The sequence below is a fragment of the Panthera leo genome, chromosome B3 (assembly GCF_018350215.1).
Source record: "Panthera leo isolate Ple1 chromosome B3, P.leo_Ple1_pat1.1, whole genome shotgun sequence".
NCBI classification, from domain to species: Eukaryota; Metazoa; Chordata; class Mammalia; order Carnivora; family Felidae; genus Panthera; species Panthera leo.
In genome coordinates, this window is record NC_056684.1 from 109,898,828 (window position 1) to 109,923,547 (window position 24,720).

Genomic DNA, 24,720 nt, shown 5'->3' on the forward strand with positions numbered 1-24,720 from the left:
GGCAAGTGACTTACGGAGGGGTCCAAGGTGACTCACACACCTATTAGGTGTTGGACTCAGTAAGGCGGACTCAACAGTAAAGACTCAGTATTGTAAATATGTCCGATTTCCCATTACGTTAAAAAATTTTAAGGCCCCAATGAGCTTTTGTTTCTATGAATCATCTCTACTGAGATAGAAAGAAATGAAAACTCAGAAAAGTAAGAATAATTTAGTTTATTTTAAAATGACAATAACAAACCTAGTACATACTGATAGAAATAACGTATCTTTTATGGAAGAAATCACATTTTCCAAAAGAAAACGTAGTGAGAAGAGTGACGTTGTTTTACATTTTTGCAAATCTCTGAAATGTCTGCCTTCGTACAAGACAGCTAGATTCTCATCGCTTCTACATTCCATCTGTTGAGGTATGTAGTTTAGTTTGAAGTGTGTAAAAACAGTCCAACCTCTCAACAACATGTACTCGAAAAGAAAGGAATGTTTTCATAACCCTTCTGAATAATTGTGAACATTCTTTGAAACTACACTAAGCTCCAACAAGTAGAAGTTACTCACAGGTTTGCTGCTAAATGGAATCCCAAGTCCTGTCAATGAACTTTTCATACTCTTATATTAAGATCCTTTGGTCTCTTTGTACTTTGAATGGCTCTCCCAACCATGCATGGCTTTATGACGTCATGCTTGATCATTAGAAAAATACCGTTTTGGGGGCGCCTGAGTGGCTCAGTCGGTTAAGCGGCCGACTTCGGCTCAGGTCATGATCTCGCGGTCCGTGAGTTCGAGCCCCGCGTCAGGCTCTGTGCTGACAGCGCAGAGCCTGGAGCCTGTTTCGGATTCTGTGTCTCCCTCTCTCTGACCCTCCCCTGTTCATGCTCTGTCTCTCCCGGTCTCAAAAATAAATAAAACGTTAAAAAAAAAAATTCAAAAAAAAAGAAAAATACCGTTTTGCTAGTTACATAGATACTCCAAATATGTCCACATTTCAGTAGTCAGTGTTAAAAATTCACATTTATTAATATTAACATTTATCTCTTCAGAAAAATCTGTTAGTATTTATATATATGTATAGCTTAGTAGCTGTTTTTTTCCAAGTAAAAATAGCGTTGTATGAAAATGTAGTTCAGCTCAAAACGTAAATAATCACACAGAGCTTTTTCTCAGCCATCATACTTGGGCACACAGGGAAAGAGCTTTATGCGTGCTTTCTGTTGTGTCCCACAGAATATTAGAAATGCATGTTCTTTCTCTAGGGTATTCTTTTTAAAAAAAAAAATTTTTTTTTTAACGTTTATTTATTTTTGAGACAGAGAGAGACAGAGCATGAATGGGGGAGGGTCAGAGAGAGGGAGACACAGAATCCGAAACAGGCTCCAGGCTCTGAGCTGTCAGCACAGAGCGCGACATGGGGCTCGAACTCACGGACTGCGAGATCGTGACCTGAGCCGAAGTCAGCCGCTCAACCGACTGAGCCACCCAGGCACCCCATCTCTAGGGTATTCTTAAGTGAACTGGCTTTTTCTTTGTTTTTTACAGTTAAGCACATGAGAGTGAATAATCTAGTAACTCATATAGTTGATGTCCCTGCCTTGATTCGTATAAAATGTCAGTGGTTGTACCCACCACTGCTTTTGTCGTAGCATATAGTGAAAAATGTCAACAGAGTGAAAAGGGCAAATCACGTTTTACTATTATTTTGAAAATGACCTTGACCTCATAGAATGTGAACCCCCAGCAGTCTGCAGATGCCACTTTGAGAATGGCTGCTCTGTGCCCTACTGTGCATCCATAATTGTGGTATGCAGACTGTTCTTTTTTTTTTTCACTTAGGGTTCTTCCAATGGCTACAGTATTATGTCTGCTGGGAGGCATTATACCTCTGAAGTTTAGTGTTTATTGAAAATGGACACACGCACACAGCACTGCCAACTCCTTTTTAATTCAGTTATCGTTTCCCAAAGCAATCACAAGAAGTTTGACTTCAGACAGACGAGGGTTATTGGTGTCCAAATGTAGGCAGGAGCAGGAGACCGTGGAGGTGGGATGTCAGGAAGTCCAGGTCTGTGCTCTGTCACTGGCGAGCTGCAGCCCTGGAAAAATCACCTCTCTGGACTTCAGAACCCTCACTTATACTTGGAGACATAGTAAATTTCTCTGTAAAAAAAAAAAAAAAAGTAATGATTCTATGAATGTGTGTAGGATGGATGGATCGATAGATGGAAAGAAAGAAGGAAGGAGGAAACAAATGAACAGGAGTTTAAGGACTGTATTAGGAACAGAACTCCAATACGGGAAGCTTTGCTGATAAGGAGCAGGTTGTCTTCTGATGCAGCGTTCGCTGCAAGGCTCATGCAGAGATGGAATGATGCCTTTCAGGGGTGCTAGAGAGGAGGATGCTAGATCAGACACCTGCTCTCTCCTCCAAATCTACGATTCTGATATTCTATATTTGTCTTAGATGGACAAACTACTTCTACCCACATATAAGACATTTTATTCCCACACATCAATCAGACAAGAAATTTTAAAAGCTTTTTTTGTTTATTCATTTTTGAGAGAGAGAGAGAGCACATATGCGAGAGCAGGGAAGGGACAGAGAGAGGTGGGGGACAGAGGATCCGAAGCAGGCTCTGTACTGACAGCAGAGAGCCCCGTGTGGGGCTCAAACTCACAAACCGCGAGATCACGACCTGAGCCGAAGTCAGACGCTTAGCCGACTGAGCCAGGCAAGGGGCCCCCAATCATACAAATTTTTAAAGTCACGTTATAAAGCTTGAAATCATCTGTCCATCATTCCCATGGTAAGTGACACTTCACACTACCTTTATTTGCTTGTTTATTCCCATTTGGTAGGAAACTTTGTGAGGAAAAAGTAAACGAATTCGGTAATACGAAAGAATGCTTCAGAAGCAATGACGGAAGCCTGAGATTTCTCACCCTGTTTTCTCTCAGTGGTTCCTGAATGTTAGTCTGCTTACAGATCTCCTGAGAAGCTTCCCAGGCCCTGAGCCTGTGAATTCGGGTAGTCAGTCCTGTTGCCACTAGATCGGTGCCTGCATATGCCAGGCCCCCCACGAAGCTTGTTACAAATCTCTGAGCCTTGGCTTGACCCTCCTCCCAGAGAATTGATAGACCAAGTGTCAGGTGAGCCTAAGTCATCCTATAAGTGAGCTCATAAGTGCTCACCAGGTCACTTGGAAACGCTGCCAGGATGGGGAGGACCTGTGCCAAGGCAGACACTCGCTCCTGGTGCTGCCTGCCAAACAGCATAGGAAACTCGTCCTGCCTTCTACCGAACGACACAGCTCCCGGGGGCATGCACAGGCCTCAGACCGCCCAATGCAATGCAAACTCTCTCTCCGCACAGGGAGAAATTGAAGGTATGGAACAGCAGATTCTGAGTTTGAACCAGAAGAAAGAGGACCTGTTGGTGGACCTGAAGGCTGCCATACTAAACCTTCACCAGCATTTACAGCGAGACCAGCAGGAATTGGAACAAGAAATGCCATCAACCAGAACCTCAGAAGAGGAAGGAGTGGCTGAGAGGGAGGGCTCTGAGTGGAAGGTGGGTAAGACTTTAGGCTAATGCTGGTCCCGCTTTTTCACGAGAGTATTAAATTGGGGTTATTTTTTCAGCTGAAAAACCTGTGGCATCTATGTCAATGGCCTATAGGAATTTTTTAAAGTGGAGATACTGTGCCTGAGATTGCTCGCTAGGGAATATAAACCCTTGGGGTGTGTCTGTTCTGGACTCAACCCGGAATTTTTATGCCTGAGTTACTGAAGGAGGTGTGTATGAAATTCCACGGGCAGGTGGGTGGGAGTCACCCGTGAAGTGTCTTTGTCCTCACCAATCAGCCCAGTGCAAACTCAGAAATGGATCCAACACCACTCTAAGCCCCCTGAGTCCACACCAGGGGATCACGTTCTCAAGTGATGGATGAGGGGCCAGAGAGGGCAATGCAGGTGAAAATGATCAAAGATTTGACCGAGTCATGATATGTGGCGGGATTAGCTGAAAGTTGCCTCACCCGGAGGCTGCTTGGGTGGGTGGGCATCTTGAATCAAGCGAGTGAAAAATTAGCTGCATAAAAGCCCAGCCAGGCCAGGATCCTAATGATGTTGAACCTCAACCTGGCTGCAAGTATTTGTGCTGTGCCTTTCAGTTGAACAAAAGTTCCATGTCTTTCCTGCCGGCGCTCAAGGAAGAGGCGGAAGAGAGTTCCCTGAAGAGTGAAGTAAGGAACCTGATTTTCTCATCAAGTTTCGTTAGAACCGAAATCTCTAAAAGAAGGTCAATGGGAAGAGCTTACAATGAATAGGAACACAAGGATTTTTAAATTGAATGCCGATGTTTTATAAGGGTGATTGAAGCTGTTCTCTTACATTATTAACGTTAAGTGCATCTGAATCTACTTCATGCCTGAGTGGGATAAATGTAAACCACACACACTTGTTGGCATATGGGAGAAAATGAAGTTCTCGGTCATATCCTGACTTCCGAGTACATTCTCTGAAATTTTGAGAGTGTGTTGTCTGGTGGGCGCTTCTAGTGTGCTCTTTAGAACTTTATTCTTCCAGGTTTCTTTTTTCGTCTGAGACAGCATTGCCAAGGATATGAAGAGTTGCGTTAGCAACTTAACGCTTCTACTGATCCTTACCGCTTCATTAGAGCTGATTGAATGAGACAATTTACAATTGTCTTACCTGGTATCAATTTCCATTTCATACCCTAAAGACAAAAGTTATAGTGGCTCTTGTGCCGAAGAGAAGAAAATTGCACCAATTTATCGTCTCTCTATCTCACGTGTAATCGCTAGACGCTTTCTGTGCTCATTTTATGGATTGTTAAATAGCTCCATTGTCACACAGAACCACCTGCTTTCCTAAAGACGAGGCCACTGGAACCGAGTAGATAGGGCAAGGGAGAGTACAGGCTTACTGCAGCTCAGTCCATCAGACAACTTCGTAATCTGATTATGTCCCCCCACGGCAGAGGCAATTATGAGAACCGAGGAGGCTCCGGGGCGAGAGGAGAGTGGAGGCAGCGTGGTTCTAATTTAAGACCTGCGTTTGCCTCTGAGCTGATCTATTTACCATAACCATTGTCTGTCTCTGACAGTAGCAAGAATACCCGTTTATCAGGCTGTTATTTTAAAGATGGCGTTTAAGGTTACATTTACCAAAGCAGATTAAATTCCTAAAGCATGGTTTTAAAGATCCTTTTTTGAGTGCTGTGAGCTGCCTTCCAACTTTTCAGAGTATTTTTTAGGCTTCGGGAAGAGCAAGCCCATTTGGACCCCTACGATTTAGTTAGCCAGAGAAGGAGATGACAAATGGAGGGAGAGGGGGAATTAAGGGCTACAGTCGTACTGCCTGGTGAACTGAGTTTTGTGTGAGAGAGGAGTAGGATGCTCTTAGGTTGGTAGGAAATTACTTCTTTGCTAATCAGTTGGTTACTGTGTTAGAATGGAGAGAAGACGGCAGAGCGATCTTCCGGATCTTGGTCTTTACTCTGCAAGCACGACCAGGACATGGAGGAAGACAGAGCATCCTCATCCTCTGGAACGATCATTCAGGTAGTTTTGAGTAGAATACACTCCGTGGTTGGGAGCTGGCAGGGATAGTAAGGGAAGTAAGTCCGAAGAATTTCTTGTTTGAAACATTGTTTAGGGAGGGAAGCTGTCCGGGCTGAATTTTTTTAAGTTTCTCACCTTTATGTCTTCACAAATTCAAAAACAGCCAAGTACTTGCTTATTATTTGCAGTTCTATTGGGTGCTTGGTGATAACAGGAGAGTATTTTCTGAGCACTCCATATGTGAGAGTTGAGACTAACACAACAGATAACTCAAAGGAGCCCCCCTTCAAAAGGTTCTCTGTAGTGTTTCAAAGCATCTAACACGCCTCTCTTTTGGAAGTCATTGTGGCGAGGGGTCTCCCCATAATCCTCTTTTTGAACAGAGTAGTGCATAATGCGTGTTCATGTCTGTTTTGCTCTATGATCTTCTAAATCTTCTCCAACCTCTCAAACTAGAGGGCAAATGCCCTCAACCTAGAAAATCATCAGAAATTAATGTGAAAGCGATGTTTTCCCCTTGTGCCTGAAACATCCCAGCATCATTATGATCCATAATGCCTCCTGTTCCCATCTCCTGTCCAGGGCTACCCTCTGCCCTAGCCCCCAGGCCACTTGTTTCGTGACACCTCCACACAGGGTTCTGCCTAGACCTGTAGCTCCAGTCTCTGCCTCTTGACTGGTTCCTTCCCTCTCAGTCTGAGAAGTGTTCGGTCTCCCCCTCCCCAGGAGGTAGACTTCCTCCTCATCCACGAAGGCCATCTCAACTTTGACTTCCTCCAAGAAACCTCTGCTGTCTCCCTTCATTCTGACAGCATGCTGAACCTCACTTATGACTTACCACATTTTTATGCGTACACCTGACACGGTTTGGTGAATGGCAACAACGTCATGTTTTACGTGTTTCTGTCCTGTACGGGGCTCAGCGTGGTACTTCAATGCATTGACTTTCTTGATCCTGCTTCCGGGTCAGTCAATTACTGTGTTGCTTCTCATTCACCTCTCAAAATCTTTACTTGGCCTCCTCACCTTTGGCCCCTTTTGTAATCAAGTTTTTGCCCCTGGCTCTATTCAAACTGCCATTGACCTTCTGGAACATCAATTCAGTGCCCCTTTGTTTGTCCTCATCTTTATTGATCTCTCCAGCATTAGTCCCTAGCAACGTCTCTTCCTGAAATGAGGGACCCTTTGACTTTCTTAATTCTGCACTTTCTTGTCTCACCTACCTGCAGCCCCTCCCCCATCCCTTTCACTTGCCCCATCCAGGTGATGTAGCAGTGTTCTGTTCTCTTCCTTCTCGTTTCCCTCAGGGCAGTTTTATCTCCTCCCACAGGTTTGGTCGTCCCTCTGCCCATCCCTCTGCCCGTGATCCCATCAAATCTCTTGTCTTGACCTTTCCTTTAATTCTGTTTTACATTTCTACCTTCCTGATGGATTTCTCTTTTTGCATGTCTTTTCTTTCATCTCAAACCCATTTTATCAAGTTTCCTTCAAAACTAGTTCCTCCTAATTTTTCGACGTCTGTTTATAGCACCACTGTTCCCTCAGAGTCTAAGACAAACTTCAGAGTCCTCTTAGATACCTCACTTTCATATCTAAACAGTGGCCAGGTGATGTCCATTCAATCTTTACATTCTTCTCCTCCCATGATTTTGCCACCATCCTATTCCAGGCAATTGTGACTTCTGCCCTGGACTTTTGTTGGAGTAGCCTTCTATTTGGGTTTACCGCCTCTAGTTATTTTTCCTAAAATAAAATATACATCTTCTACAATAGTCACTGATGACTTTTCCTAAAAACTATTACTGCTATGCTGAAATCTTTCATGGATTCTGATTATCTACTAAAATGCATTCTTCTTAGCCTGGCATCCCAGATTCTTCATGATCCTGTCCTCCCTTTCCAATTTATCTAAGCTTTCCCTTTAGTTTTTGGTTGTTACCTTTCTAATAGCAGCGATCGTTTTCACTACAAGAAGCCAAAAAGTAATGTTTTGTTAGGAACTGCTAGATGCTTTATATATGTCATCTTGCTTGGTAATCACATGCATGAGTGAGGTAGGTTATATTCCCACTTTAAAGATAAAGTAAAGGCTCAGAGTTCCAGTTGTCTTGTCTAAGATCATGCAACTTGTAAGTAGAACGAGCAAGATTGGTCGATTAGAACAGCCACACCTTTCCCACCACGTGATGTTAATTATTTGTGTATATATCCTATTTTCCCATTGTTTAACCTTGGTTAACCTAATAAATGGGAGTGCTGGATCAGAGTATATATCCATTTAAAATATAACCCATATTCTTAAACTGCCCTCTAGAAAGACTGTATCAATTTTATTCCTGCCAGGAGTACATGGAAATGCCTCTTTCTTGACCTCAAGCTGATATTGGATATTTTCAACTTCAGCCAAACTTCTCCAGTGGTCTAAATTACATTTATATTCTAAGAATGTTGACTAAGTGTTTATTGACTTTTGTATTCTTCTTTTATGAACTGCTTGTTCATGCCATTTGACTTTTTTCTCTACAAAAGGGTTGATGTTTTCCTTACTGACTTATAAGAGTAACTAATATATTAAGGATATTAACACATTGTAAGCTGTTATCCAGTTTGTTGTTTTATTTTTAACTGCAGTTATGATGCTTTTTGTGGTAATACTATTATTTTATTTCTTAGGCTGCTAATACCAGGAGTGTTTCCTTTTATTTTCATGCTTTCAAAGTCCTTCCCCACTCCTAGATTAGAAAAGATTCACTCTTTTTTTTTTTTCAAGAATTCTTAGAGTATAACTTTTACATTTAAATTTAGATACAATTAGAATCCATTATTAGAAGTAAGACAAAGATTCAGTTATTTTTTTGTGAAATACCTGAGTAGTTCCCAAATTTAGTAAATTGATCTTTTCCCCTATTATTTGAAATGCCTTTACCATATAATTTCATTTAATTTTAGTTCTCATGTTAATCCACTTAAATACAGAATTCTGTAGATTTCCTTATATGCTCATTTGCTAGAGAGCTTTGGAAAATTTAAGTCTTTCAAATAAAGACAAACTTGAGGAAGTTGGGTTTTTTTGGGTTTTTTTGTTTTGGTTTTTTGGTTTTTTTCCTAACGAATAAACTTTTCTCTACATGTGCTTGACTTTTCTGGACGTTTCTGCAACCATGCGAGAATGTAAAATGAGCTAGCGCAGGAAAAGTAACTCACCTGGCAGCAAGGGCAGGAAATTTTCTGGACCTCTGGTTCTTTTCTTTACAGGAGGCTACTGAGAAAATAAGCACATGTGAGAATGCTATGGCACAAGTTCTTGCGCCAGACTCCGTAAACGCTGAGCAAGGCCCAGAATTTTCCCTGAGTCCCAACCAAACAGAAGAGGTAAGTCCCTGTTGGTAACAAGCAAACTACTCAGGCACCTGGACGAGCACCCAGGGATGACCAGCTTTCCATGTTCTGCAATATTTGGTGTATCAAGCCAAGAGTTCTTTGTGAACTTTAACATTTTCACGTGTGCCGTGAAGCTGGAGAACTGGAAGTTTTGCCATCGATGTTGACATCGAAAGTAAGCACGGCACAGAGCGATGAATCATTTACCGCTTGCTACCTATTTGTCAGGATGAACAAGCCTTTCCACTAACAACTATTTCTTTCTTCTGTAGACATAACTGATGAGGGCCCCGGAGGTGGAGGGGAGCTAATATTGATTAACTGCCTATCCCATAAGAAACATTTAGGCTTGCTGCTTATTCCTCAGATTAAATACGGTAGATTAGTAGCTACCGTAAGTTTACAAATGAGGGAATCAAAATTTAAAGAGTGGAGGTACAGCTGGTGAATGGAGGAGTGAGGAGTCAAACCTAGGCTATTCCCAACTGCCTTCCTAATTCAAACGTTTAGTACTGAAAGACGTGAAACCCGGGTAGGTTTGGCCTCAGAATACACCGCCACCACGCCATCCCGACGGCGTGGCTAGTGTTCGTGCAGGTGCACTTGGGTATTGCACTTGAGCCAGGCAATCCTGCCTTTCAGAACAAGTGTTTGTGTGTGTGTGTTGTGGTGCTCGTGGGGGGAGGGGGGGGGGCGACCTACGGGCATTTGTAGAATTGACCGTAAAATATTAAGGGGTAAATTTAAAGGGTTGGTATTTTGGCATGACATACAGCCACCGCCAGAAAATTCACCTGCATTTTAACGGAATCCTGTTGCTGCGGAAACCAAGCAGTAGGACATTCACGAACTGAGAGGCAAATTAGATACGAGAGCATTGGCAAGGTCACGAGAAGAATGTGGACTTGGAGACCCCAAGGCATAATGCAAATCAGGGATTGAATCCTGCTTCTGCTTACTTGTTGGGTGACCACAGGCAATCTGAATCACCTCTCTGTGCCTCAATTTCCTCATCTGTGCACTGGAAATAATGAAGGCTTGTGGTGGGCGATAATGAGAGGATCTGTGTATCACACTTAGCATGGGGGTCTGGCCCTAGAGCCCAAAAGAGAGTTAGGTCGTTTAATTTACAATTACGCGGTAGAAATGCCATGATTCTCTTTAACAAGAAATGGTGGTAATACTTTTTAGCCCCTCAAGATGTGCAGTCATAAAATACCCACTTAAATCATTTCTGCTTTTAGAATTTGGGGCTATCATTTAGAGAAGATATTCAGCAGGGGTGTGATTGTGGAAAAAACTGTAGACTCTAGGCTAAAAGATAACAGAGCCTTGTGACCTCAGGCGAACAACTTATGTTTGGGCCTGAGCTTCTGAGAAGCAATGTGGTGAAAAGGGAGGTGTGTGAATTGCTTAAGCGTTAAACGAACTTGGGTTTCTTTGACTATGAAAAGAGGTGGATGAACTGGTTACTGGCAGGTTTCCCAGGCCACCTTTAGCTATTGCGGTTTCTATGGTTGCAAATGTTCTTTTTTTTCTCCCATTCACCTTTGGATTCTTTTCGGTTTTAAATAACTAGCAAATAAAACCCAGATTAGTGATCCAGCTTCCTTGTTTTCTGATTAATTCAGTGAGTGAAAAAGCAAAGAAATTCAATATTGCCATTAAAAAATGTGTGTGGTATACGATTAGGTGCTCCGATCATGTTTTTGAATAAATAAAGAAGGTGGATGGATGGTAAATCTGTTATTACAGACTAATTAATTAATATTACTGATTGTTACCTCAGGTGACAAAAAAAAAAAAAAAAGAGGATCCTAAAAGCTTTGCCACTAAATTATAGCAATACCTGAAAACTAGAAAACAATCAGATGACTAGCAATTGGGTGTCTGGCTGTACAATCACACAAGTGTTGCTTTTTAAAAGAAATCAATTAAAGGGCACCTGGGTGGCTCGGTGGGTTAAGCGTCAGGTCATGATCTCACGGTTCGTGAGTTCAAGCCCCGCGTGGGGCTGCGTACTGACAGCATGGAGCCCACTTGGGATTCTCTGTCTGTCTGTCTCTCTCTCTCTCTTTCTCTCTCTCGTTGTCCCTCCCCTGCTTGCTCTCTCTCAAAATAAATAAACATTTAAAAAAACCACAATTCAAAAAGAAAATTGAAGCCAGCTGAATCCAAGCGTAGACCCGACTCTGCTGAGAATCACAGGGCAAGGGAAGACCTCCTTAAGAAGGGGATTCTTGAAAAAAAAAAATACTGATGAAGGCAAGGGAGAAAGTGCGTTTTGGCAGAAAAGAGCAAACATATGTGAAGTTAATGGTCAAGGGGAACTTCTGCTAAGCCAGCTTTCCTGATACTCCCCATGTGTGTGAAAAAGGAATATTTTCACACCCTGCATGTTTTTGTTACCACCTGCCTATTTTGTTTACTTCTGTTGTACTGAAAGCTCTCTGTTTAAATAAAATTCTACAGACACTGGGAAATGTGCATTTGAGTTGAAGGAGGGTATACACTTGTGAACAATCCCCATTAGAAATTTGCGGCCAGAATTGTGCCTTATTAGATGCTAATGTTAGCAGAGTCTTATATAGAAAACTTCGTATTTCAGCATAATCGTAATTGATAAAATATTTATTGAGATCAATAATTTTTAGTGCAAAACACCGATCCTTATTCCTAGAGGCATTTCTCTAGAACGGTCGATAGAATCTTCCAATATTCTGGAAAAGGATGTTGGAAGCAAATATGTCTCTGTATCAGATCATCTTTTACTTCCAAATTGAAAATATCTAATATATTATTAATAGAATGCCTGGACTTGGTATCTGGAAGACATTTTTCTTTTGGACTGATAAGCAACCCAGGTATTTTCAGTGTAAACAGAACATGTCCTACATCATGCTTTTACTAGAAGCATCTAGTCCTTAATAATATTTGAGTATCTAGATAGTGAAAATTTGTTTCAGGTATTCTCTCTGAAGGATAGGAGGAAAATGTCCAGATTACCCCACCGAAGCTCTTTATTTGACTCAAGCTACTTTTAATAGGGAGAAATTTAGATGAGTAGTAGCATGTATGTTGGGGGGGGGGAAGCGCTAAAATATTTCTAACCTACTCTAACGTAACCTTGTATCCCAGCCCATGTGTCAAGAGCCCTTTTTTTCTGTTAGATCAGAGCTCACAGCAATGTAAGCATTGCTTAATCATGTGTCACACAAATTCGAACGCTGGCCAATTCGCTGAAAAGTTTCAGACACACACACCCACATGCACACCCTCTCCCCTCACACTCACCTGTCTCCTGGGGCCCACTTGCTGTTTAATGAACTGCGAGCCCATTTGCGTCCTCCGTGCCTGGGAACACTACCTGTGTACATGCAGATCAGCTCCTTGGAAACCTGGGGCACCGGGTCACGTGATTGTTGCCATGAACGTGGAGGTGCATTTCTCTTTTCTCTTTCTTATTTCTTCTGCCTTTATTTGTTTTCTTTTAACTGGGGAAATGCTGGAAGTTCACAGGTTCTTGCGAGTTCAGCTCTGAAAACTTTGGACTCCGTGGCTTTTCACTGCTGGATTATCCTTGGGTTTATCTTAGGGCGCCACACGACCTCTCAAGGCCGCAGCTCTGGGCTTTTCTGACAAGCACGGGGACTTTGAGGCCACGGTGGAGAAACCCGGGCTCAAGCCTGCAGACATCCTCCATGCTTGCAAGACCCAGGTGGCCGAGCTGGAGCTGTGGCTGCACCAAGCCAACGTGGCATTCGAGCCGGAAACATTAAACGCGGACATGCAGCAGTTGGTGGAACAGCAGCTGGTAGGGTGCCAGGTAAGGCCGATGGGCCGGAGTTGGTGGCCTGCCTCTTCACCAATCACCTGCCAAGAATGGGTGAATTTCCTTTAAAGCAGCAGTGTGTCTCTTCCTGTTACTCTGCCCCCTGTGTTTGTCTTGGCCTCAACTTTTTGTCCTCTGGGTAATTCTTTGAGGAGATTTACGTAATCGGGGCATTTGGAGAGACGATCGTGGTAAGAGCTCTAGAATCTAGAGTCCAGGTCCAGCCCCCCCTCACGTTAACTGTGAACTTGAGGATATTGGCTTTTCACCTCGTTTTTCTCATGGGGTAGGTTGTCTCCTAGGACTTTGACAGGGTTAAAGGAGATAAGGTACAAGAACCAGTGTCTAGTGTATCAAGTATATAAAAAGTGCTCGATAAATGCTGTTACTTATTTTCATAATAAGTTCTTTGAATTTTCATTCATCTGAAATGAAACCGAATATCGTTATTTGCAAGATTGCACGTACAGTGTAAAAGGGCTTTGCTGCCATTTTACTGTGAATGCTCCTACTCTTTCTTAGGGCTGGGGCGTGGGGAAGAGACAGGTATATAAACTTGCCTTTAGTCACTTTGAGTAGTGCTGCTGACTCAGCCCGAAGGTTGGGATCCCTGTATCCCTCCAGAGAGAAGCCAGAAGGATGACATCACGGCAGCATAATGGAGTGTCACGATGGCTGAGGTGTCTTTTCCAAGGGTGCAGAGACCAGCTTTGGCCCAATGTCTGATTGGCTCACGTGTCTGCCATAGCAGACGCCAGGAATGAAGACTTCCTCCGAGAGTACCCCATCACACTGGCCCGGCCACAGGGAGCTCCTCCCACTGGAGCCCGTTTTGGGGTCGGAGGGAGCCCAACCTTGTTCGTCCTTTCTCCACTCAGGCCCATAGTCTTACAATATCCAGCGCCTGCCTCATGTGGGGGACCCAGGTAGGCAGGCTGACCTCCTTCCCCAGGCAGCTCCCCACCTCTGACCCCAAAAGTCAGCTCTTGATGGGATGGGTTCACTTAAATACTAGCACCACTGCTTGGCCTGGATGACGAGGCACGGGGAAGTCTGGAAAAGGTGCTACCGCACCGGGCAGCATTGTGCTGAATTGAACCTTGAGGTGTTGGAGACGTTGAGTCCCAGCCACTTCAGCCATCTGGGATCGATAAGCCAATTGGGTAGACCCTATGCGGATTCCTAGGTCACCCGAGAGAATCCCTTCCCGCGGCCACTTGTAGAGAGTTCAAGTATGTGGGGGCTGCTCAAGGGAAGGACACAACCACAAGATGGCAGCAGTACACAGCAAACTTTATTTGGGCAACATTTGGGCAGGATCTTAAGGGATGGGAAAGTCCCTCTCTTCAGGCGCCCTTTTAGAGGCTGTGGCTTGGAATGGCGGTGGGACCCCGACCTGGAAGGGGAGGAGGGCAAAGGAACACTCAGGGGAGCAAGGAATCCAGAGGGGCTCGTGTATCTAGGTGACGTCAGAGAGTTCCAGGGGGCAAGAGAGGCTACGGTCTTCTAGAGCCCCAGGGTTTGTCTTAACCATGGCAGGCAGATGGAGGGTCCCGCTTTGAGTTTGGTGCCAGTAGGATTGGAGCTAATGGTGCTGGCCTGCTGTGAAAAAATAAGCAACATAGGGACCAATACGCAGGGGCCATCTTTGGCTCATTTATATAACACCATGGCATGCGCAACTTAATACTGAAACCTATAAGAAGCCTTATAGTAGTCTGTAAAAAACATTAAGTTCCCCGTGGGAGAAGGTCCAAGGAGAGGAACAAACGGATAAGTCGAGAACAAATTATATTTGGTAATTTAATATTTGAGAAGAAATGTTCAGCCTTGATTATTAAAAACATGTGAATCAAAACAGCTATTGTTTTGTTTCTCTGTTATGCCGGCAAAAATTATGTCATCCTGGAAAACTCTGGATCCGCTAATGTCTGATAATTCTGTCTGATTGGCTCAATGTTTTGGGGTCAGCTGTCAGCATATAAAGTGTCCCACCTGGTTTGACCGCGGTTTGTGAGATTGAGCCCCGTGTTGGTCTCTGTGCTGACAGCCTGGAGCCTGCGTGGGATTCTCTCTCTCTCTCTCTCTCTCTCTCTCTCTCTCTCTCTCTCTGCCCCTCCCCAGCTCATGCTAGCGTGTGCACGTGCTCGCTCGCTCTCCGTCTCTCAAACATTTTTAAAAAGCTAAATGGTGGGCACCTGGGTGGCTCAGTTGGTTAAGCGTCCGACTCTTGATTTCAGCTCAGGTCATGATCTCGTGGTTTGTGAATTCAAGCCCCGCATCGGGCTCTGCACCGACAGTTGGGAGCCTGCTTAGGATTCTGTCTCTCTCCCTCTCTCTCTGCTCCACTCATTCTCTCGCTCTCGCTTTAAGAAAAAAAAAAAAAAAAAAAAGCTGAATGGAGGAAAAGAGCACAAAATTATAGTACATTCTCTTTGTAGCCACTCTAAGATCTGTGATTCCATATTGTTTATGCTTAGAAGAGTCTGTACAGGATACAAGTAGTTTGCTTGGATAGAGGAGTTATAAGAATAGATTGTTTGAAAATCTGTTTTAAGGACAGTTTTTCCTAAGTTTCTCTCAAAGAGCTGAACAACTTCTCAGGCACACACCAAGTTTTAGCCCCAGTGATCCCGGGGCTAGAATGTGAGTTTGCATGTTGCTGCCATATGGTATACCAGTCAGTTGACGTGACCGCGTGGGCTCCAGAGCCACAGGAGACAGCAAACTTGATCTGTTGGGAGGAATACAGTGACATTGACTTACAGGGAAACTTACTTCATCTGGCTGATTTATTTTTAGACCTGTGTGTAAATTGGCCAGTGGTATCAATGACTAAGTGTTTTAAGTTCCAAATTATTTCTTCTGTGATCTTCTTCGGATGTTTTGGAAGTTTATTTGACTTGAAAAAGAGGAGGCAAAGATCAAGGGAAAGAACTTTCAAAGACTTCCGTGCAAATTTTGTCTGTTTATTATTATTACTACTCAACACTCGGATTGCAACAGGAAAAGGTTAGGATAGAGGGGAGAAAATGATAGTAGTCGAGCACTGGCCAGAGCGAATGGATTTTAACTCTTAACTCCTCCAAGGGACCCTTAGGAGGTAAGTTCTGTTATTACCCCCATTTTACAGACGACTGAAGGCACACTCGTACAAAGGAAGGTGCCCACGTTTACCCGGCTGCTAAGTGGCAGGGCTGGGATCTGACCTCACAGAGTCTAGTTCCAGTGTCTGTGTTTTTGTTTTTACGTTTATTTGTTTACTTAAGTAATCTACACCCACCACGGGGCTCGAACTCACTACCCTTAAGATCAAGAGTCGCAAGCTCTTCCAACGGAGCCAGCCAGGCGCCCCAGGGTCTGTGTTCTTAACCACTCTGCTGTGCTGGATATGTTCAGCTGTATTTTCTAAAGTGATTATGGAGTCACTTAGATTATTGTGGGGAGTGACGTCTGCAAGTTGGGTTGGCTCAGTGGCACCCCTGTCCAAAAGCTCAGGGGTTATGTGGAAATCGTCCTTGTTGTTTTCCCAAGGTCCCTTCCAGTCTGTGTTTCCGAGACTTGTTGTGTACGGTAGGTAGAGAGAGTGAATCTGACTCATCGTAGAGTATAATACTTGTTCAAGACCAAAACCTTGAATGATGAAACGATTTTGTTTCCAAGGCCATGCTAACAGAAATTGAGCACAAGGTTGCGTCTCTGCTAGAGAGCTGCAAAGATCGGGGGCCGGGAGACAGTGGGGCCACTCATCAGGAGGCTGAAGCTCTTTCCTTGAAGCTAAAGACTGTGAAGTGCAATTTGGAAAAAGTCCAGATCATGCTTCAGGAGAAATACAGTGAAGACCAGGTAAGACACGGCCACGTATAGACGTGAGTGGGTAGATGATCTGATAGAACCACCAGGAAGGAATTCTGGCAGAGGTGATAAGACAGCCACAGAAGAAATTCTACTACGTAAGAGAGAATGAAGCATCTTCAAACTGTAAGGGAAGGTTGCACTGACTTGTGTTACTGATTCCATTTTGCCCTGCAGTTTTCCTACCTAGGCTCTTGTTAGGGACGGCGTTCGTCTGCATTGGGTTGGTTTGACTGGATTGATGGTTCTCACTGGTAATGAGGTGTGGTGTAGGCCCTCTTTGTAAAAGAAAGATAAGGTTTAAAGGTAATGTGTCACCCCACTTGACTGGAAAATGAAGCGCCAATAGTGAAGATTAAATTTTTTTTTTGAGAAGCTTAAAGTTAGACATCAGAAATAGAAAAACTGTTTCCAGGATACGTTCTGTTATTTACAAATACATATACTGATGGAAGTGTCATGCAGTTGAACTGTTCTCGTGACTTTTAAAAGCATTCTGTATAAATGCAAATGCGTGTCTTATGAGTAGAGCCTTACTATATAAGATTTGCATCTATACTTAGGAGATGGTGGTTCCTACTCAAAGGACTTACATTCACAGAAATAAGATTGGCTGCAGATACACAGACTCTGTGGTTCCCCTTTCATCCTCATATGTCCTCTCTTTTTAAAAAATGTTTTGGACCTATGGGAAATTTGCATTTATAGGCGTTAGTACTATTTCTCTTTTCGGGGTGTGTGTGTGTGTTTTACTTTGTTCTTAAAACAGAGAAGCAATACATTTCCTAGTTTTTAGTAGTTCATTGGATGAATTACACTGAGAAAATTAAATGACCACTTCAGGGGCGCCTGGGTGGCTCAGTCGGTCAAGCATCCGACTTTGGCTCGGGTCGTGATCTCACACCCCGTGAGTTCAAGCCCCACGTCGGGCTCTGTGCTAACAGCTCAGAGCCTGGAGCCTGCTTCGGATTCTGTGTCTCCCTCTCTCTCCACCCCTCCCCTGCTCGCACTCTGTCTCTCTCTCAAAAATAAACAATTAAAAAAATAAATAAAATGACCACTTCATCAAACGTAATGGTTTTTTGAAGTTGTTTTGAAACAACTACCTTAAATCATAGTATATACTTGTAATAAATAATGAAACCTAGTCACTTCATATAAAACTTTCCCATTATGCGGTCTCTTTAGTAGAACTAAAATAAAGGGAGTCATTTTTTAAATAGTGTACCATCATAAAATGTTTTGCAGCATTCTGCCACACTAAAGAAACCTTCAGAGCATCAAAATGATCTCCAACCAGATAACCTTTCTGAACTTGAACCTGTTGTAAGTGAAAGGCCACAATTCAGCAGACAAAAAGATTTCCAGCAGCAACAGGTAATTGTAGCCCTTAACAGATATAAGGATAAGAATAAAGGTTTCTGTATGGAATTTCCCTTTGAACTAAGTACCAAACTGCTCCTGGAGGGTGTGTGTGAGTGGTAAGCATTTACTGCAACACCCACCTTGCTTTCGCCTTCTGCAGGTGGGGACACTCTAACTTTGCTATTTTATTGATTTGCATCTTATTTCAAACTAAGTAAATACCTTCAGGGGGACTTACTCTCTAACCGTAACACCTCTTTCCCTATTGTTTCTAAACGTGTTTTGCATATTTTAGGGGACTTCCCATATGTGTAGCATATATTGTAATATTTACTTGATCATTGTGTGAATACTTGAAGTAGGTTTTTGAGAAATAAAAGTTAAGGGGAACAAGCAAGCAAGAAAGGGAAATAGTAGATAATAATTTAGGAAATGGTTCAAAATGAGATGCTCTCAACAGAAGAAACCGTTGGCTGTAATTGGAAAACTTTGACTGGACCATTTGAATCTCATTCAATGATAGGTCCTGGAGTTAAAACCAACAGAACAGAAAGATTTCATCAAATTCGTAGAATTTAATGCTAAGAAAATACGGCCCCAGTTTTGCCAACCTGATAAAGATACAACTCAGAAATCATCTGAGAGGTAAGACATTTTTAGAGTTGGACATTTAGCTATGGTTGGGAGAACTCAGAGCATTTCTTCTTAAATCACTTCTAAAACTCTTACCAAATGCAACCAAAATTATCTGTTGATTATTCTTTTCACCTTTTATTTCCCTTTAAAAGCATTAAGGCATCTAGCCCCGCAAAGGATGCTCCAGACTCGGTCTTGTCAACTCAGGGCCAAAGTGGGGATAAGTGGCAATATTTACGTCACGAACTGTCATCAAAGATCGGGCTACCGCTACCTCAGCTTGTGCAGCCTCAGGTCAGTGGCTGTGACGCACATGGTGTAAATCATAAATAAACATGCGGTGTAAATCATAAATAAACACGTTTGTCTTTGAAAATGCAACAAGCATTCATTAAGTACCCGTATACGTGTTCCGCGTTAGGCGGAAATAAAATCGTTGGTTTTCAGAAAGCGAAGATGCCAAGTGGCTTTTTCATCTGGCCGACCCTTTTTCACCCTCCTGGAAGTCTGCGTGAAGTGCCACTCCTTTGTGCTTTTGTGGCACTCTGAGCTTCCCTAATCACAGCTCTTACGATACTGAGTACCTGTTTATTTGTCTGTATTCCCCATTAAGTGGTATAGGAAGAAAAGACCATGTCTGCCTGGTTCACATTTGAGTGCCTGGCACAGTATCTGAAACATTGTGAAGTCTCAGTTTCAATATGTTGAATGAGTAAAGGAATGAATAATATGTTTGTTTTTTTTTAAGAAACACTTTTTTAATGTTTTAATTGTTAACTGTTTTAATTGTTTAATGTTTTAATGGCACAATGCTATATTAGCGTCATTCATTCATCAAGATGATTTGGAATCTACAGTGTGCCAGGTACCTGTGTCCCACAAACACGCTGTCTTACTGCCGTCACAATTCTTAATTATACTGGGCCAGCTGCTGCTGGATTTCTCTCTGAGCAGGGAGCCCATGAGCAGATTAACACTGTTGGTCACAGCTATCGAGCTTCTGCCTTCAACTTTGCACCCAACCTGCCTGGGCAAAGGTTACCGCCTGTTGCCCAGTTCTCCAGTCTGGTGGGAACTTTCCTGTTCTATTCTGCCGAGAACCTTTCCTGGCCTATTGATGTTGAATTAAACTCATTGGCTTTAGTCTTGGTTTCTCCTCATCATACACACTGTAACACGTATATTGTTCTCTTTCCAACCACAGAACATCATCAGTTCTTTTCCCCAGGCAAAATCTGACACCACCCCACTCTGTTTCTTTGTATTTATTAGTTTTCTAATTTGAAAAGGGAATTAACTCTGAATCTTTCTGTCTTCTAGAGTCACAGCTAATTTTTAATGCTTATTTAGCTTTCCAATAACAGATCAAGATGCAAGTCTGTACCTGGAGGGGACTATTCTAAGAGTTGGCTCTATACCAGGGGTCTACCAATAAATGGGAAGAGAAATCGCTAACCTCATAACGTGAATGGCATTGCTACCAAATTGAAACAGTAGTGATTTTACTCTATTTTCAAGTTATGGTTTATCTTGCCTCATTTTGTTATCTCAATAGACCCTCAAGTGTCTAAGTAAAGCTTTTCATGACCTTTCAAAGCTGTCCACAATATTTAAAATTTAAATTTTTCTTACAAGTGACAAGGTAGACAAAAACATTTACCAAGAAAGTAATTTGGAAGATAGCACGTGAAAAAGCATTTTTGCTGTTTAACGTTAACAGCAGCAGGATCTCAAATTGTAATGAGGTTTCTCTTTTTTCATATAGGTTGCCACAAATATGAGTATTCTACCCAGTGTGAGTGTGTATAACTTCAGATACCCAACAACTGAAGAACTGAAAACATATACCACACAGCTTGAAGACCTGCGTCAAGAGGCAAATAATCTTCAGACCCAGGTAGCAGCTTCACGTTACATATTTTCCTCACCGCAATATCAAAAAAGAAGGGAAATGTGACATTGTAAATTAGCCATCATTTTTTAAATTGAATAAATGGTAGAATCCATGGTGGAATGGGTCCTAGAATTGCAAGTAGAGTTTATCTCTTGCCAACTCTGATGAATGTGGTAGCACCTGCCGAGACCACCATGTACAAAGATCATTGAACCCAAGTCTAAGATCGGCAGGAACAAGGATCGTTGTTGATTAGTACTGTCTGCAGTGGTGCTCTGTGATTGGAAGGGTAAGGAAGGCAGGGAGTATTGACAAGATTTCCAACCTTGACTAAGCTGAATGCTGAAACGGTGTGCTGGGTAATGTTAAGTATCAACCAGAGAAGACCATAGGAAATAGAATCTAAATTGGGGTGATTGCTAGCTTTCACATGCTTCTAAATATCTTGTACCTGGTCAAGAATTCAGAGTGTTCATTGGTAAAGAAAAAGAGGTGGCTCCAACAGCTTATGCTAAAATATAAGGATACCTTGTGGCTCCCAAACTCACTAGGACACAATCGCACAACCCTAGGTGCCTCCCTTGAAGTTGTACATCTAAGGATGGCCTTAATTCTCACAATCAGCCCATATATAACACTTCTAATTTCCACCCCCACTCCACAGCCCATCCATATCTTTTTTTTATTGAGATGCAACTGACATATTAGCTTCAGGTGTCCACCATAATGATTCAATATTTGTATATTTTGTGAAATGATCACCACAATGAATCTAACATGCATCACCACATACAGTTATAAAAATGTTTTTCCTGAAATGAGAACTTGTAAGATCTACTCTCTTGACAACTTTCAAATATGTAACACAGTATTTATTAACTGTAGTTACCATGCCGTGCCTACCATCTATCTTTAAGATACTGTACCTCTTCCCAATCATCCCTTTCAAATGTCTTCTTTTCCTTCTCCAGGCTGTACTTGATTCCATTAACCCACTTTCTCCTACCTTACAATGTGGGAGGCAGGGAGCCATGGGAAGAGGGATAGTATGCTTTCCTTGGGACGAGACTCCCACATGGATGGCCCCGCTAAGGAAGTCCTTCATCTTGTTATTTACCTTTTAATTCCATTTCAATGGTTAGTCACTACCAAGCGTTGAGTTTCTTAAACTTGTTTTTCTCAGACTTAACATCTTAATTATATTTGTTTATTCTTCTACCTGATTCACAAAGTGTTCAAAACAACCAATTATAAAAGAGTATAACGTAGGGGCGCCTGGGTGGCTCAGTCGGTTAAGCGTCCAACTTCAGCTCAGGTCACGATCTCGCGGTCCGTGAGTTCGAGCCCCGCGTCGGGCTCTGGGCTGATGGCTCAGAGCCTGGAGCCTGCTTCCGATTCTGTGTCTCCCTCTCTCTCTGCTCCTCCCCTGTTCATGCTCTGTCTCTCTCTCTCTGTCTCAAAAATATATACACGTTAAAAAAAAAAAATTAAAAAAAAAAAAAGTATAACGTAATTGTAAACCATAACAAAACCAGGGAAAATGGAGGCTTAGGAAGGCAAAGAATCCTAATATTTATTTTTTTCTTTTTTCCTCTCGATTCAGGAAAACATGACAGAAGAAACATACATAAATTTGGATAAAAAATTATTTGAACTATTTCTGACCCTCAGTCAGTGCCTTGCCAGCGTGGAGGAGATGCTGCAGACACCTGGGCTCTTCAGAGAGGATGTCTGTGCTCGGCAGGCGCACTACGAGGTAAGGAATTTCCAATAAGCCCATGTGTTGGCCGTTGCTGCAAACAGCCCGCTGTTTAAGCCAGAGCTGAAGCCTCTTAAAGTCAGAGTCTATTCACTGTGTCTTTCCTTCTCACCTCTTCGCAGACACTGGCTCTTGAGTTGAAAAAACTTTACTTAGCTATGGGTGATAAGAAGGATGATCTTTTGAAAGCCATGACTTGGTCTGGGAAGAACGCCGACTTGTTCCATGAATGTTTGAATAACCTCCAAGTCTACCTGGAGCACACCCAGGCCACGGCTGCCTCTAGGAGCAAGTCCCTAAAAGCTGGCCTCGACTATAACCGCAGTTATCAGGTACAGGGCTAGGCGCTCAGCCTACTTTGGCACTGTTTCATGTTAATTTCTGTTCATTCCTATTCCTGGTGGCAGTCATGATTAGGAATTGCTAAGGAAAGTGGTGAGAGGTTCTTTCTGTGAAGGTCTTTAGATTAGTTCGGTGCCTGTGTTTGGAGACCATTTGAAAGCGAGGTCCTTCCCAAAGTTGTGGTATGAATTTGTTAGATCGGGCTAATGAACCGTTTCTTTCCTGTGTTACATTTAGTCATTAATGATTGTCCTAGGGGAGGATTTCTCAGTAACAGGGAGCCATTAAAGTTTTTTTTTTTTTATTTTTTTAATGTTTTTATTTATTTTTGAGAAGAAAGAGACAGAGCATGAGCAAGGGAGGGGTAGAGAGACAGAGGGAGACACAGAATCCGAAGCAGGCTCCAGGCTCTGAGCTATCAGCACAGAGCCTGATGCAGGGATCAAAGTCACAAGCTGTGAGATCATGACGTGAGCCGAAGTCGATCCCTTAACTGACTGAGCCACCCACGCACCCCGACCATTAAAGTTTTTGAGCAAAAGAAGGACAATCTGTGTATGTTTCAGGTAGATTCACCTGGCTGTTAACTACTGTGGATTAGAGGACAGACTTGAGGCAAGCAGACAGACAATTCTAGTAGTTTCCTAACTAGAGAAAAAGAAATGAAACACAACACCACTTATGAAGGAGTCTTGCCTGTAAAGTCAAACCTCAATCTGATCACGTAAAATAGACACAAGAGAAGAGCATTGCAGCAGTGTGGGGGGGGTCAGCCAAATGCAGACCGTGGGAAGCTGTATAGAGTAAAAGACCTGTGTTTTCACCATCCCACCCAAAACCCCAGGAATAAACAAGAGAGATGGTTGGGGAGCCTGCAGATCACAAGAGACTTAACACATGTATTAGTCCCTTGCAACCTGGACCTCATTTAGATTCCAATTCAAACAAACCAAAAGGAAAAATTATAGCTAATTAGAGAAATGTGAACCCTTTCCTATAGCTAATGATACTAGGGAATGGTTGTTGATTTGTAATATTAAAAAAAAATTTTTTTAACGTTTGTTTATTTTTGAGAGAGAGAGGGAGAGAGAAACAGAAAGCTTGCAGGGGAGGGGCAGAGAGAGAGGGAGGCACAGAATCCGAAGCAGGCTCCAAGCTCTGAGCTGTCAGCACAGCCCGACGTGGGGCTCGAACTCCCAAGCTGTGAGATCATGACCTGAGCTGAAGTTGGATGCTTAACCGACTGAGCCACTCAGGCGCCCCAATTTTGTACTGTTTTTAAAGGGAGGAATCTTTATCTTTTAAAAACACATACTGAAACTTACCGTGATGAAATATCTGTGATTTGTTTCAAAATATTCTGAGGGGAAGGAGATTAGATATAGTTAAGAAGGCTCAGGGGAGGGCACAGAGCAGAGATGACCAGTCACAAGTCAATAATTGTTAAAGCTAGGCAATTCCTCTATTTTGGTATATGTTTGGAACTTCTGTTAGCATAAAAATTAAAGGACGGCTAAATTTTTTGTAAGGTATTAAAGGGGCTCGCATGAGATTCTTACTGTTTGTTGCATTTATCTTCCTATACAGAATGAAATAAAGCGATTGTATGATCAACTTACTAAGAATAAAACATCTTTACAACAGTCTTTGAATGAAATTAGTGGCCAGAGTATTGATGAACAGCTTCAGGTAATCAAGTCAAAACAATTACACTGATCTGACCTTGGACCAAAGAGTTTTGTGTAGAAGCTGTGTTTCTGAAGCACTTTCCTTTGGGAGCAGTGGCAAGGCTAGAGTAAACAAATAGAAACGAGAACTCTTTATGTGGACCTTTAAAAATATCTCATAAGTAGTACCTTATGAAGAGTAAATTAAACCGACACAACACCATGGTCACCTATCAACCAGGCAAAAATGGAAGTTTGTGCAGGGTCAGTGAGAGTATTAGGAAATGAGGCCCCCATTCTCTCGGGAGGAGAATTTGTCCAGCTTCTCAGGATCGGTTGGCTATAAATCAGAATTTTACGTGTGAATGTGCTTCCACCCACAGTAGGCTCACTTCATTCATTTATTCAGC

At 42.7% G+C, this 24,720-nt stretch overlaps 1 protein-coding gene and 1 long non-coding RNA gene across 4 annotated transcripts in view; one reads left to right on the plus strand and one right to left on the minus strand.

Annotated features, from left to right (window-relative positions):
- The window catches only part of SYNE2 (spectrin repeat containing nuclear envelope protein 2), a 282,344-nt gene that overhangs the window by 169,125 nt on the left and 88,499 nt on the right, over positions 1–24,720 (plus strand). For all 3 annotated transcript variants that reach the window (XM_042943457.1, XM_042943458.1, XM_042943459.1), the window contains 13 exons: positions 3,368–3,565; positions 4,167–4,238; positions 5,469–5,579; positions 8,835–8,951; positions 12,556–12,786; positions 16,456–16,638; positions 17,896–18,024; positions 18,536–18,657; positions 18,801–18,942; positions 20,414–20,545; positions 22,146–22,298; positions 22,424–22,633; positions 24,231–24,332. In XM_042943457.1, coding sequence (XP_042799391.1) covers positions 3,368–3,565; positions 4,167–4,238; positions 5,469–5,579; positions 8,835–8,951; positions 12,556–12,786; positions 16,456–16,638; positions 17,896–18,024; positions 18,536–18,657; positions 18,801–18,942; positions 20,414–20,545; positions 22,146–22,298; positions 22,424–22,633; positions 24,231–24,332 — 1,902 coding nt within the window. The remainder of the gene's footprint in view (positions 1–3,367; positions 3,566–4,166; positions 4,239–5,468; positions 5,580–8,834; positions 8,952–12,555; positions 12,787–16,455; positions 16,639–17,895; positions 18,025–18,535; positions 18,658–18,800; positions 18,943–20,413; positions 20,546–22,145; positions 22,299–22,423; positions 22,634–24,230; positions 24,333–24,720) is intronic.
- On the minus strand, positions 1,942–12,646 carry LOC122222810. Its single transcript, XR_006203886.1, has 3 exons — positions 12,255–12,646; positions 8,784–8,841; positions 1,942–2,154 (listed from the first exon to the last, which is right to left on the minus strand). It is a non-coding gene; the product is annotated as an uncharacterized LOC122222810 (long non-coding RNA).